This window comes from Pezoporus wallicus, unplaced genomic scaffold, assembly GCF_028554395.1.
Source record: "Pezoporus wallicus isolate ANWC-B61680 ecotype Strahan unplaced genomic scaffold, APGP_CSIRO_Pwel_v1 contig_9449, whole genome shotgun sequence".
Classification (NCBI taxonomy): domain Eukaryota; kingdom Metazoa; phylum Chordata; class Aves; order Psittaciformes; family Psittacidae; genus Pezoporus; species Pezoporus wallicus.
In genome coordinates, this window is record NW_026641531.1 from 546,104 (window position 1) to 559,558 (window position 13,455).

The 13,455-nt window shown below is 42.8% G+C and overlaps 2 protein-coding genes across 2 annotated transcripts in view; both read right to left on the reverse strand.

Moving 5' to 3' along the window:
• Positions 1 to 393: 393 nt before the first annotated feature.
• On the reverse strand, positions 394 to 10,574 carry FBXO22 (F-box protein 22). Its single transcript, XM_057424167.1, has 9 exons — positions 10,425 to 10,574; positions 10,194 to 10,326; positions 9,891 to 9,978; positions 9,178 to 9,273; positions 8,021 to 8,185; positions 6,982 to 7,147; positions 4,423 to 5,863; positions 2,890 to 3,014; positions 394 to 1,621 (listed from the first exon to the last, which is right to left on the reverse strand). The coding sequence occupies exons 1-7, from the start codon at positions 10,523 to 10,525 to the stop codon at positions 5,434 to 5,436; spliced, it is 1,179 nt and encodes a 392-aa protein (XP_057280150.1). The 5' UTR covers positions 10,526 to 10,574; the 3' UTR covers positions 394 to 1,621; positions 2,890 to 3,014; positions 4,423 to 5,433.
• A 1,090-nt stretch (positions 10,575 to 11,664) lies between these two features.
• Positions 11,665 to 13,455, reverse strand: part of UBE2Q2 (ubiquitin conjugating enzyme E2 Q2) — a 47,632-nt gene continuing 45,841 nt past the window's right edge. Inside the window, exon 15 of the mRNA XM_057424159.1 lies at positions 11,665 to 12,313. Within this exon, the coding sequence (XP_057280142.1) occupies positions 12,282 to 12,313 (32 nt within the window). The 3' untranslated portion in view covers positions 11,665 to 12,281. The remainder of the gene's footprint in view (positions 12,314 to 13,455) is intronic.

Below are 13,455 nucleotides of genomic sequence, written 5' to 3' on the forward strand. Positions count from 1 at the left end.
ACTGACATTGTGGTTATGAATTTAACATCGGGCACCCAACTCTTTCACATTAAAAAAATGAAAGAAAGCTTTTAGTTAAATTCCCTTGGTATTAACATCCTTTCAGATTTAAAGGACATCAAGCTATGTTGAGTGAAACCTGAAAAGACTGTGTATTATTTTGGTCCAGAGTTTTCACTTGTGCCATGCTCATATTTAAACACATATCTGCATAAGGTTGGGGAGAAAACCTAGACCTAAATTGTGTTACAATTCTCCTGCAATGTTACTTAGATTACCAGGATGCACACGTTCAGTGTATCTGTCCTAGTTATAATGCCTTCTTTTGACATCTATATACTTAAAGAGGTGGAATATTCCCACATCATGGATTATACAGAATAATCCAAAGAATCCTGATAAATTATTTGCTTTATTTGGGGGAAAATGAGCAAACAAAAATTCCCAAGCATGACGCATGTTTAAAAAACCCCCTGCCCTTTTCATTCTTGCATGTAACATTATCTGTTTGTGCTTATCCAGAGCTGCTCTTGCTTTTCTCATGATTGTAACCTGTTCAACATAACCTGTACGTAACGTGAGAGATCAATTTCAGGATAGCAAAGTGCCAAATATAAATTGTGAAACACTGCCGGGCCGGTGGCCACATACACAGTTCCATGGTTTGGGACAGATGCTCCACAAAACCTTTCATCAGGAATTATTTCTGTAGCTACCTAAGGACATGTAAACAGAACTTGCAGCTGCAGAACCTAAACTAACAAGGAGCTACTGCTGTTTTCATCCCCCGAGTTAAAACTACAACCAATTTCTAAACGCACCTCTTTGTCAGTTTGTGTAATATGAACATTCTTTTCAATGCACATTAAAAGAGACTGTTTTCAAATTGTCCTATCAATGTAAGTGATGGTATTTTGAGTACAACTTCCGCACAGGCAAATGATGGGCTGCAAAAACGCAGGTGAGTGGCATTTCCTAACGGGACTGTGTAATTGGAATCTATATTGTATGTTCTCTGTCACAGAACTCAAACTATTCAGTCATTTTCACCTGATCTGGAGATCCCAGGAGAGTTCTGGTTCTGGGAGGATTTGTTTGCTCTCACTGTTGCCATACTGAGAACTCAGCTCAAATGAGCTTATTTTAAAAAAGCTGTTTCCAACTCTTACAGCTGTGAAAATGTATCATGAAAAGGTGACATGACCACTGCTGATTTAGTGATGTGAATCACTCCAAAACATTCTGAGAAGTCTGTGCTACCTGCTAATCTCAGTGAGGATCTAGCTGTGAAATGTAACGACGGCAATTTTGGGAACAAAGTTTTTGCTCCTAAATTATCGAAGTACTTGAAAAAAAACAAGCCAATTAGCTATTAGCTATTTCTCTGCTAATACTTCTGATGTAAGTAGCTAGGTAATATAATTTCAGTGTGTGAACTTGTATTTGTTTGACTTAAAACTGTGGTCCAGGCCCAAAGCACACCACCAGCACCACCAGCAGAAGTGAGCTGTTTACATGGCTGCATACCTTTGAGCCTGCAGTTCAGAAGATACATTCCAAACACCCTCAAGACTAATCCAAAACAGCCTCTTCTGGAGCCTGTATCTGGCTGAGAAGTGGGCTTAGGAACAGGGAAAAGTTCAAGTAAGAAATTCAATAGTTCATTTCAAAATTTTGAAAAGTAAAGCACATGACAATGTGCTGGAGTTTGTATTTGAATAATGTTCCATTAACAACAGAATTAGAGCCTAGCAGTTACCTCATCTACTTTTGCGAACACAAAATCCAACAGCTGTATTAAGATGGAATGTGTTTTAGAGATACACAAAACCCATACAGTAGAAAAAATAATCTTCCCCATAATGTTATAATAAAAATAATCAGACAGCTGGGGAGATGATTGTTTTCTTAATGTTTGCAGAGAGCTCAGAGATTATAATATAAAAGACCCAATAAAAGACCATTTAAATTAACATGTTTACTATCTGTAACGTCTAACCATGAAAACTTCCAGATCTCGAATGTTATTTTCCTGTGTCATTCCACTGAGCAACACAAAAGTAGGCATCTGAACAAAGGTGTTTTAGCTTGTTCTCTCATTTGGCCAGACAGTAGGTGTTCAAAGAACTTGGGATGATATCAAAGTTAGTATCTCACATGAAAAAGAACTTTCATAAATATGAAAGCCAACAGAGTTACTTCTAGTAGAAATAAGTTCTCCATTTTTAGACAGACAAAAATAAACTAAGGCAGGGATAGTGAAGCCAAGAGAGTTTCTAGGTAGACTTTTAACTAAATATTAAGAATCGTATGTAACCACTTGTGTTTTCAAAATTCAGTCTGAGGTTTAATATTTTTGTCAGCCTTCTCTGAAATGCAAAGTTGGGTTGCATATTTACAGGTCTTGGTAAACTGTTCCCAGCCCAGGGGCATGATTCAGTGTCATTCATCTGTTGAAATAAGGTTTGTTCCAAAACCAACTTTGGTCAAAACAAACCTGCACAGAGACTAACAAACCTCAAGTTAATTATCTCTGCAGTTCTCAACTGAAATTGCTTTCTGGCAGTACAGTTGTAACAATATAGCATAATTTGCCTCCTCTTTATCAAACTATTCTTGCTTTCTTACAACTGCACATTAGCAAAACATCCTATAATGAGGGGATTATTTGGATTAGTAACTATAAAATAAAAATTACAGTAATAGTTGCATGTTTGGCAATTGCTGTTTTGGTTGTAAAAGTATGAGATTATACACCACACAACTTGCCTGTTATTTTTTGTACTTTGAAATATACAGTCCATTTAGTTGAATGATGTGCAAAAAAAGTAAATGTGCAACGAAACATTATCCATATTCAAAATATGGGGGAAAAAGAATGTCATTTACCTTTTGTCAGCAAAACCATCACTCCTCCCTGCAGGTCTTGTGACTTTTTTTCTTAACAAAATCCAGTTGTTGTCACTTAGGGATTATTTTCTCTTGGTGGAAATATACTACCATCAGCACTGTAACTGCAGACAATTATTTTTAGAGCAGTCCCACTATTCATGTTTGCCTCACTTGCTGAATATTCATTTAACTAGCTTTGTCCACTTTAAAACCTCAAGGTTATTTTTTGAATGTTAAAGGTATAAATTATTGCACTGCAAAATGTTCTATTGGTTCAAAGCTCTGCCTTTTGATAAGTGCACCCTTTAAGCAAATATATTTTGCTTTCAGTCAGTTGTGGTGGTTGAATTGCAAATGACAGTGTGGAGGCAAAATGAATTTGGATAACGAAACACTTTAATCACAGATGTTGCAATTTTATTAATTACATTACTTCCCTGTCATTTGGAGGACATGACGCAGTCTGGGAGGCACAGCATAGCAGTTCCAGCCCTGCAGTGCATGGTTCTGGGGTCCCTATGGCTCATCCCCACTCCCTAAGATAGAGGAGCTGATCTGGGTCTCTGATGCTGGCTCCTGGGGTTCCCCACCACCCAGCATCTCTTCTGTACTGTATGTTTACCTCTTAAGTGTCCTCAGCTACAGGACTGGGAGGCCACAGGACCTTGCTGATGATCAGTCCCTTCAAGCCAAACTATCATTGCCTGTTTCACTGCACCACTGCTGGAGCTCATCATCTGCCTCTTCAGACACTTCCGAATGTGTCTGCACTGTTGCTCAGGACACGTGGTTGATCATACTTCACCCACTTGTACTATTACAAAAAGTTAGTTAAAGTTCATTGGCTTACATTGGTAGTGATGCTGACTAACCTGAACTCATTGCTGATGGCAAGCAGAATCCTGTTAAACACATAGCTTATGCAGACAGAAAGGGCTGGACATTACATTCTGACTATGCTAAAAAAACATATCCACCTCCCACTGAGAGGCTTCTATTCAAGCATACTCCATTTCCCAATACCTTTCCTAATAAATGCAGCAACTAAACGTTTCCCAGCTCACACCACACTTACTAATCTCCTACACCTAGGAGGCCATGGGGAATTCACAACTTATTCTCTGTCTTCTAATTGAAAAAAAACCTAAATATCATCAACTTAGCCATGGGAAAGTGCTGCCTGTGGGCAGCACCCACTGAAGGCAACTCTCAGGACAGACAGGCTTCTACCTCAGCTTCTTAGGCCAGCGTCAGGGAAAGTTTTAACTTCATATGGGCAAAAAAATTGCCAACTGAGGTCTTACTTGCTAGATCTAAAGAAAAATACTGTTATTTTATTGTACAACAACAGCTAAATACTTTCTTTTTACTATGCTGAAAAGAGGCCAGCTGCCCAATCTGGAATTTCTGTGTGTGGTAGAACTGATCTTATTTTCATCTAACTCATTAATAAGTGAAAATAAAAGAGAGAAAAGAATTAAAAACCAAATATATTATTAGCTGTAGTAAGACTATAATGAATCTACTCACTTGAACTCTGCAATACTGCATTCCAGCTGCAGCAATCAAACCTGGTGTAAAAGCACAGGAAAAACATGGAAAAGCCCAAGTCTTGTTTAAAGGCTTTATACTAACAGAACAGAGCCAGATGGTGCATGCCCTGCAATTTCAAAGTAAACCAACTTTTTAAAGCAACTTAAAACATATCAGGTAGTCTTAATGTCTTAACTTTTAGCACTCTGGATTTGTAAGTTTGTAGTAGAGAGCATCACGCCGCAAGAGAATCTAAAAGGCAACCAGTACATTTTGATTGTGTAAAATTAAATACAACATGACTGAAACTGCTGGCACACACAACGTATCAGACATTATTCTAAACCAACTATTTAAGACAACTGAAATTCAGTTCAAGTTGGTGAGACAAGTTGAGCTTGTAACTGGACAACATTTCCTTAAATCAGAGCTTTTTCTCTAAGAATGGAGGGCAAGATACTTTTAGGTAGTTTCATCTTTATTTAATGAACACTTTGTTATTTTCCTCTAAAGATTTTCATTCATTTTATCTAACAAAACCATTTGGGTTTGTAAATAGGATTCCTGGCAGGTTGTGCATCTCTCTTGCAAAAAAAATCCAGGAAATGGTGGATTCTGTGCATCAGTATTTCAGAGTGCAGCAGCAGTTTTTCTGGACTGTTTTACATACATAAATAGAGCACATCAAAGTACCAATTCATTCTACATGTTGTACTTGGACTCCAACTGCCATTTGTGCAAACCATCTCCACTTGGGAAGAAAGAGGCTTTCTTCAATTGCAGAATTCCATCAAATACAACTCACCTGCAATTCAGATGTGTACACAAAATGCAAAGCTTTCTTGCAGGTATCTTATATTAAACTCTATTCCAACTACAAGATTTGATAATATTACCAAAAAGATGTTTGCATTCTGGAAGGCGCTTTGCCTGCAAGATGTCCACTCTTCTACGCTTCTCAGCTTTCTGGAGCGAAACAAACAGCTCACTGAAACATTAAAAACATATTTATGCTTGGTTTGCTTTAGCTGACCCAAGATGAATAAGAGTCATAACGGTAGTGTAGCCATGAAGCAGGTTATCCTTTATGTCATTACATTCTCTTAATACGAAATTCCCAGTAACTATTCGATCACATCCTATTTCCCCATGTCCAAAGAAGCCAAAGAGGGGAACGTTTGGAAAAAACTTCCTAAATGCATCTGCTTCCATATTCCTTTTGGTTTTATAATGCCGATATCCTCTGCCAACACACGCAAACATGAAGCCAATGGTGTTATGCTCAGGGATATTTGCTGCTTTGAGACGCTGCATGGCGGCTTCTGCTGTCCTCTCATCAGCTACATCCTGGTCTAACAGAACAGTGGCACTCTGGATCTGGGGACCGCTGAAAGCCAGCCCAACCACACCGCAGGCATCGCCGGGCTGGGCATTGTTACTGAAAGGCAACAGGCACCAAGTTAGAGAACACCCAGGGAGACCACTTCGACCTGAATAAAACCCTGCTGTGGCAGAAGCAGGTTTCAAAGCAGACCAACATCCTGTGAAAGCCACACAGTCAGAAAACAAATCAAAACCTTTATGTCTGGAATTTTTTTTCTCCCCTTTTTAATAACTTTTCACAAGGAAAAATTTTCACATCCATTACTAGGGATTAAGCATATGCCTACCTTTCAAATACATGCCAAATTCAGCAGTTTGTGTATGTTGCAGCTCTCTAATTCCAACTAAACGAATAGTTAAACTTCAGACACAAAGATACTCAGCATTTACATATCAATCCAGGGCAGCAGTCGGTAATGGCTTCAGATTTACATTAAGTCTGCCTGGTTAGGCAGGACACACTAGTTTTAGCAGTTACCTACTTATGCTTTATTAGCACTAACTGAAAATACAGCCAGCTCTCTTAACTGAAGCAATGCCACAACCAGCATAAGTCGGATGCAAAAAAAATGTTGGTATTGCTATGGAGTCCAGATCTAGGCTGGCACGAGAGGAGCCTGTGTCTGTGTCTGCACTGCATGACCCAGCACTGTGCACTCCAGTGAGGATGCACCAGCACATCAGATGGCACAAAGGGCTCACTCTGTGCAGCAGAGCAGCTGTAGCAGTGGAAGCCCAAACCTGCCCTACAGGGATCCTGGCAAGGGAAACGGTTTAAACTGGATGAGATCTAGCCGGGTGCTGTGAGTGCTATGTCCTTCAGCAGTGGTGGCATATTAGGTGTGCTCCTGGAGCACACCAAACCCAGGCTGATGGAGAAACAAACTGTTCACATGAATGGTCTCTGTAACAGCAAGTGATACACATAGGGCAGCTGATGCTGACAATCTCCTTTGCCAGGAGTTCCTCATAGCTGTGTTTCCAGAACCCCGTCTGCAATACAAAGTTTCCAGTGAGATGACAGTGTAGCAGCTAGACTCCATCTCTCACAAAAACTAATTATTTTACTGCTGTTAATGGACATTTCTAATATGACATAACTAAATGGCTACGGCTTCTGGAGTTTTTTTTCCAATTTAAATCTTTACAATTTACCTTGAGAAAGATACCTACTTCTCAGAGGTCAATGATGTAAAGCTCTCCACTTGCCCCCCAGCCAGGATGATACTTTTTTCATTCAAAGGATTGACTATTTGATGCAGAAATCGAGTAGCTCCAGGCTTCCAGGAGTTGTAGCCAAACAGAAGAACCACCCGGAGATCTGGGTTATTCTTCAGACCTACAAACAAAACCACAAACGCCAATCCTCTTACCATTTTTAAATCCTGCTCCCTAAAGCCAACCATCCCAGGGTCTCCTCAAATGATACATTACACCTTTAGTAATGGCCTTTCACTGCTGCAATTTTCAAAGCAAGATAGAAACTGCCCCAGCATTCAGGAGCTGGGCTGCATTCCTGACCTAAGTGAGAATTTCTGAACAGAATCTAGCAAGGAAAAACAACTACATCTGCTTCCTAAAGCTTTCTGCTTCTGTACCATATGTTTATACATTATTCAAGAACCACCATAACACAGCAAATATCTTTACCTGAGAACTAAATAGATTACCACATCAGACAGTTGCTTACCCCAAGGTAGAAACTGCCAGACCCCTAGAAGACTCAAGAAACCCTTATTGTATTACTCTTCATAAATGACCTACCCTGCTAAGGACACAATGTGAAGAATTTAACAGTGCTGTCCTCTGTTCTGTCTTTCTTTGGTACACCACCAAATGACCTAAACGCAAAGTTGTTTCAGAGAAGAAGAGAAGCAGCTCCTGCCTACTCCTTTCTAAACTGTAATGACAGGAATCATTCCTAAGGGGAGAGACTCATTAATCATTATTTTTTACTGACTAGAGACTGCTCAAAACTTAACAGCTCCGCTGGCAAACTAAGTGAGGTAATCCAAGACCAATACTCAGGATAACTTGACCTTAATGCTCCACAGACAGGAAGAACGCTGACACATAATTACCAGCTGCAGCCCTACAGAGTGCTCTATGAATGAAGTTAGCACAGAAGCTGTTGGTTCCACGTGTTAACTCCAAACTGGCACTCAAAAGAGGAATACAGTAATCCAGAACAGCCCAAATAAAGAGAACGTACCTGCTTCAGCAAATTTGCTTTCATCAAAGACCCTGTTCTTCACATCTTTAGAAAAATGGAAGGTATGAATTTTTACCCCATCAATTTTGGGAAACAACAAAGCAAACCCAGCTTCACCCTCTTCGATTTCTTGAGGTTGATTGCTGCTTGAACCCATCGGGGTAACTACAAAGATACAAAAGCAGACATCTTGTGTTGAGTGATTCTAATACTCTCATGTACACTAAAACAGATTAAGAGGCAGAACAGCTTAGTTGATGTAAAATATGACAGCTCATTTCCATAGCAACATACCCAATTAACAACTGTTGTGATATTTTTGGTTGATGCTTTGGAAAGATGAAGCATGCAGGAGTCCTAGATTGTGCTCAAGTCACTTTGGACACAGAGACACGGATATATGTAGACACTTCCCCCAGCCACAGCAAATATACAACAGTTGGAAAACAAGCACTGTACTATACAGCTGTCTCAGGCCTCCCTGCCAACTTCTGCAGGCACGCAAACACACACAGATTTTTAACACACAAGCATGTGATGACAGTATAGAGCAAACTGACATAAATACTGGGAGCATATTATTGAATTATGCTAGTAACAACAATCAAATACCCTATGTATGCTGTGGGAAGAGAATTTGAGATGAAAAACTAAGAAAAAGCTTTGCGATAATAAACAAGTGAAACAGTAGAAAACAGACTGCCATGGGAGGCTGTGAATTGTCCAGAGTTACTGAATATGCCCTCTGTTAGACCGTAACACATGGGTACATACTGAGGATGTCCCATATGATTAATCACAGTATATGAGACTGAAAAATACAGAAAAATCCAAGAAACACCCAACTATTACATTAAGGTGCCAGCAGTAAGCTGGCTGCTCAATTAAATCAACCCTTTTAATTAGAATGGCATCAGACAAAGTAGGAATTTAAGCTCCACGTGACTTAACAGCAACCCTGTGACCTCCTTAAAATCCGAAGGTAGCACTGACAGAGGTGGGAGCAGAACATGGAAATCAAAGTGAGAACTCTCCATCACTTTAGGACTATGCTTTCAAAAACAGAGAAAACTGTGACAAACAGCACCCGGCAGAGAGCTGTGATACACCAAACACCTTCAAAGTGTCTCTCACAAAATCACACATCTTCCTCCTACCTACAATCCCTGGAGTGACCAGTCCAAGAACCTGACATCGCTTTGGCAACAGTTTTTCAAGTGCAATTGCTGTTTCTTTACTATTTCTTTTCCTGGCTGTTAAAAAAAAAAAGGCAGAAAGAAAGTGAATTGTTCTGATGGGTACTGAGACAAACCCTGCAGCAGTCCCATGCTGCCCATCAGTGGCTATCCCATTAACAACATGGCAAACCTGCACTAACCAGGAGGAGCAAACAGAACCTGTATCCCCCAGAGAGTGGGAAAGCAACTCGTCTATGTAACAAAACATGAGATGTGCTTCACGCAAGTGCAATACTACATGGTTGCAGATTTTACTGCAAAATATCTACTTTCCCCAGAAATTCAAACTCAGAATCACAGAATCAACCAGGCTGGAAAAGCCCTTTCAGCTCCTCCAGTCCAACCATTGCCCAGCACTGCCAAGGCCACCACTAACCCATGGCACTGAGGCCTCGTCTCCACGCTGTGTGAACACTTGCAGGGACGGTGACTGCAGCCCTGCCCTGGGCAGCCTGTTCCAATGCCTGGGCACCCTCTGGGGAAGGAATTGTTCCTCAGCTCCATCTAAACCTGCCCTAGTGCTGGTTAAGATCACTTGTTACACGGCAGAGTACCTCGGAGCATTCCCTTTCAGATGGCTTTCCGCTCTGTGCGCCTCAAGCATTTCGGGGGGGGGGGGGGGGGGGTGTTACCTTTCTTCTGCTCGTGACACTCCTCATGCCCGCTGAAGGTTTCCGCATCGGCGATGTACAGCACGGTCTGGGGCAGCACATGCACCTTCTGTAGGGAGAGGAGAAGGAGCAGGAGGAGGAAGAGCAGGAGGCTGAGGGCTGCTCACCCAGCGCCCGCTCCGCAGGGCGGGCCCCGGCGGCTCCTCAGGCGGGACGAGGGCTTGAGGGAGCCCCCGCCTTGAGGCGCGAGCCCCCTGAGGCGGGAAGCCCCGCCCGAGGCGCGAGCCCCGCGCCCCTCAGCCGCGCCCGCGCGCACGGACCCACCTCGAGCTCGCGGGCCATGGCGCGCACCAGCGCGTGGCTGTCGGCGGGGCCCGGCTCCAGCGCCGACACCCAGGCGAGGCGCTGCCGTGCCCGCAGGATCCGCCGGGCGCACTCCCTCCACAGCCGGCACACGCTGCGAACAACAGCACCGCGGTCAGCGGGGCCGGCCCTCCCTCACGGCAGTACTCATACCCCCCCCCCGCCCCGCCCGGCCCGGCCCTCGCCCCTTACCAAGCGGCGCGCAGCAGCGCCTTGGTGGGCAGGAAGCCGAGGACGCGCTCCACCACCTCGGCCAGGTTGCTGAGGACGAACCCGCCCTTTGCGGCCTCCATAGCGGCGCCGCCGCCCGCCGCGGCCTCCCCTGCCAAGCCGCGGCCACGGAGGTCCCTGGCGCACTTCCGGCCACAAGGAGGCGGGGACAGCAGGAGCAGCCACGCTACCGCCGCCTAGCGGCGGGGAGGACGCGAGGGCTCCTCACCACACTTAACACAGAGCACCACGGACCCAGCGCACTTCGTAAAATGGTTTTTATTCATAAACTTGATGCAAGTTTACAAATTACTGTACATTGCCAGGGCGCTCCGCCGGGAGAAACGGAACCGCACCCGGGGCCGGCTCTGCCCCCACCCCGGCACCGCGACTGGGCGCGCTGCAACCCCGGCAGCGCGGCACCCAGCGCACCAGGGCAGCCGCGCGGGCTGGAAGCGGGGCCAAGCCTCTCCCATCCTTTCGCTCGAGCTAAAACCTGGATGTGGGAGCAAACGCCCAGGGAGCCGCGGGTGCCTGGCGGAGGAGAGAGCACAGGGGTGATAGTCAACTGAAAACAGAACAGAAACATGCGTCTGCGCTTCGAGAGAGTGCTTAACTCACGGTGCGGCCCCGCACGGGAGCGAAGGGCTAGTACTACAACCAAAATAGAATCGATTTAGTTAAGGCAATGAAATATACTGTAATTACACAGACCCAGATTCGTTTCCTAATAAAGAACCAGCAGTTCCCATTCATCTCTCCATCACAAAACCACTGTCATGACTATGGCAACGTTTCTTAAACCTCTGACTCAGGTGACGTGTTTTTGTACTTTAGTGTAGCTTTTATATAAAAAATTTCATCCAAGGACTTTCATCTCGATTTGTGCCAATCACTTTTATAAGTTCATTAGTTTACAAATGATTGCAACAACCCGTTAATAAAATGGAACACCTAAAAAGGTTCTTTTTTTTTTTAGTATTTTAAATAACTTCAAGCTTCATACTGCGGCTCTTCTTGTTAAGGAGCTTGAGCCAACAAGTAGCAGGAACAGCTCAGCAAGTTCTGATGCCCCAGTGGAAGTGACTAGTTACAAGGTTTTATTGGCACAGCCTTGCTCTGCTTCAAAAAAATTACAAAATAAACAAAAAAAAAGGAAAAAAAAAAGAAAAAAATTAACATAACCTAAACAAAGAACATCTCTTCCAAAAACCAGTTCATATTCTCATACAGCCATGAAAAATGTTTAATGACTTAACATACATGTGTTCTTCCTATATCATTAATTTGGAAATACTACAAATGCTGTCATTTTAGATCAGAAAAAAAAAAACCAAAAACCTACTGTGATTTGCAAGACCTGACACCTCCTAAAACAGTATTAAACAAAGGTATTAAACTTCTTGGCTTTAAATGAAAATGATACAATGCAAGTCTCTGCAGTTTGCCTTTTGCAAAAGGTAAGAAATACACAAAAGTGTGTTGAACAACTCACTCCTTTTGAATGATCTTCAGTAACTCAGTAGCCTGCTGGAGGGAGCTTATACTTTCAAATAAAAAAGGGAGAAGGGAGGGCATGGCCCAAATATGCTGAATCCATAAGAACAAATACGGTAAAGGCCCAAACTGCTCAGTCCAGATACCTAAGAAGAGCGGAATGGTAAGGCTGTAACTTATACTTTACGTGTCAGTTGACAGATTATCCACTAACTTATCTAATAGCTAAAGTCTTCAGTACAGCTGTTATAGGGGCACTCATAGCTTGAGTCTGTGTGTTGGAAAACATAAAAAAGAGCTTGTTTTGTTGACATTGGTCCATGTATGCAACAGTCCTCAACATTAGCCATCTTCTTTTGGAGGAGTGTACCAGCCTGCAGAGAACAGAGACATGCATTAGGTACCGACATCGCTATGTCAGGACAGTCCTACACTCCGTTTCTCGGAGATAGAAGTCTAGAACCTGGCTCCTTCCTTCCCTCTTTAAGGCCAGCTCAGCAAGATCCAGTGCCCAAAATGCTAGTGGTCTGCAGTGGGACATAAAGCACATGGTATATTCCCAGATCACACCCAGGATTTGGGTGTGAAAACTTAATATTTCCAAGTTTGGGGTTTTTTGTGGCAGCAGCTATCCTGAGGTTGACAAGCTGGACATGAACAGGGGAAGCTGTTGAGAAGGAACGTTGCTGTAACAAAACCAAATGAAATAGAGGTAAAACCCTCAAGTCTTCCAGCCATTTAACGCACAGACATACAAACATGACTACACTGGGATATTTGTCTATAAATCCCACCTCCCATACTGAAGAGCTAGGCACGTACAAGCATTCGAATTGTTTATCCTACTTCTGTAAGTCTTGCTGCATCAACAGGCTCAAAAATGTCAGCTGAATAACTTGTCTCCTGACTGGATTTGGAATGTTTAGCAGTTGAATCACACCTGAACAAATGTGCATAGGGGTTTTTTTTTTAGTCACCTTCAAATCTCCAATCTTAATTCCCCAACCGCTACTGTAAAAATTCCTCTGATTTTTTTGTACAGTGAATAAGCAACCTATTTACTTTGTCCCAGAGAACAGGTAGCAAAAATACACCTTTTACAGCAGCTATAAATGCTGTGGATGCTTTGTGTACAGCTCGTGACATGGTAGTAATCACTGTAGGCTAGCACATAGCTAGAAGTAAAGAGAGCACCATGCTGGCTTCTGTAGTGAACTAAAAAAGCAAAAGGCTTGGTTAATGGCAAAATCAAAATACCATAAAATTGGAAAGCATTTTAAAGTTGTCATCTTTGATCTTCCTCCCCCTTGTAGAGAAAGCATTATGTTCAATTTTAGAGGTAGGGAAACTGAGGTGCTCGCTCCAGCCACACTGAAATACACTTATGTTCGCAGCAACATCAGTTCCCAGAAGACACTGGACCACAGGACATCACAGAAGTGGTAAGTGGACTTAACTCCCTTGTCACGACACCAGGGTACCACTTCTACTGACTACTTTTACATAACATGTCAGT

Excerpts from the sequence above, each read along its gene's own strand:
- FBXO22 (XM_057424167.1), bottom strand. The coding sequence starts at position 10,525 with ATGGAGGCCGCAAAGGGCGGGTTCGTCCTCAGCAACCTGGCCGAGGTG. Across the intron at positions 9,274-9,890 it reads GTGTCACGAGCAGAAGAAAG|CCAGGAAAAGAAATAGTAAA; the intron begins GTAACACCCCCC and ends TTTTTTTAACAG. Across the intron at positions 7,148-8,020 it reads AAGCAAATTTGCTGAAGCAG|GTCTGAAGAATAACCCAGAT; the intron begins GTACGTTCTCTT and ends TTTTGTTTGTAG.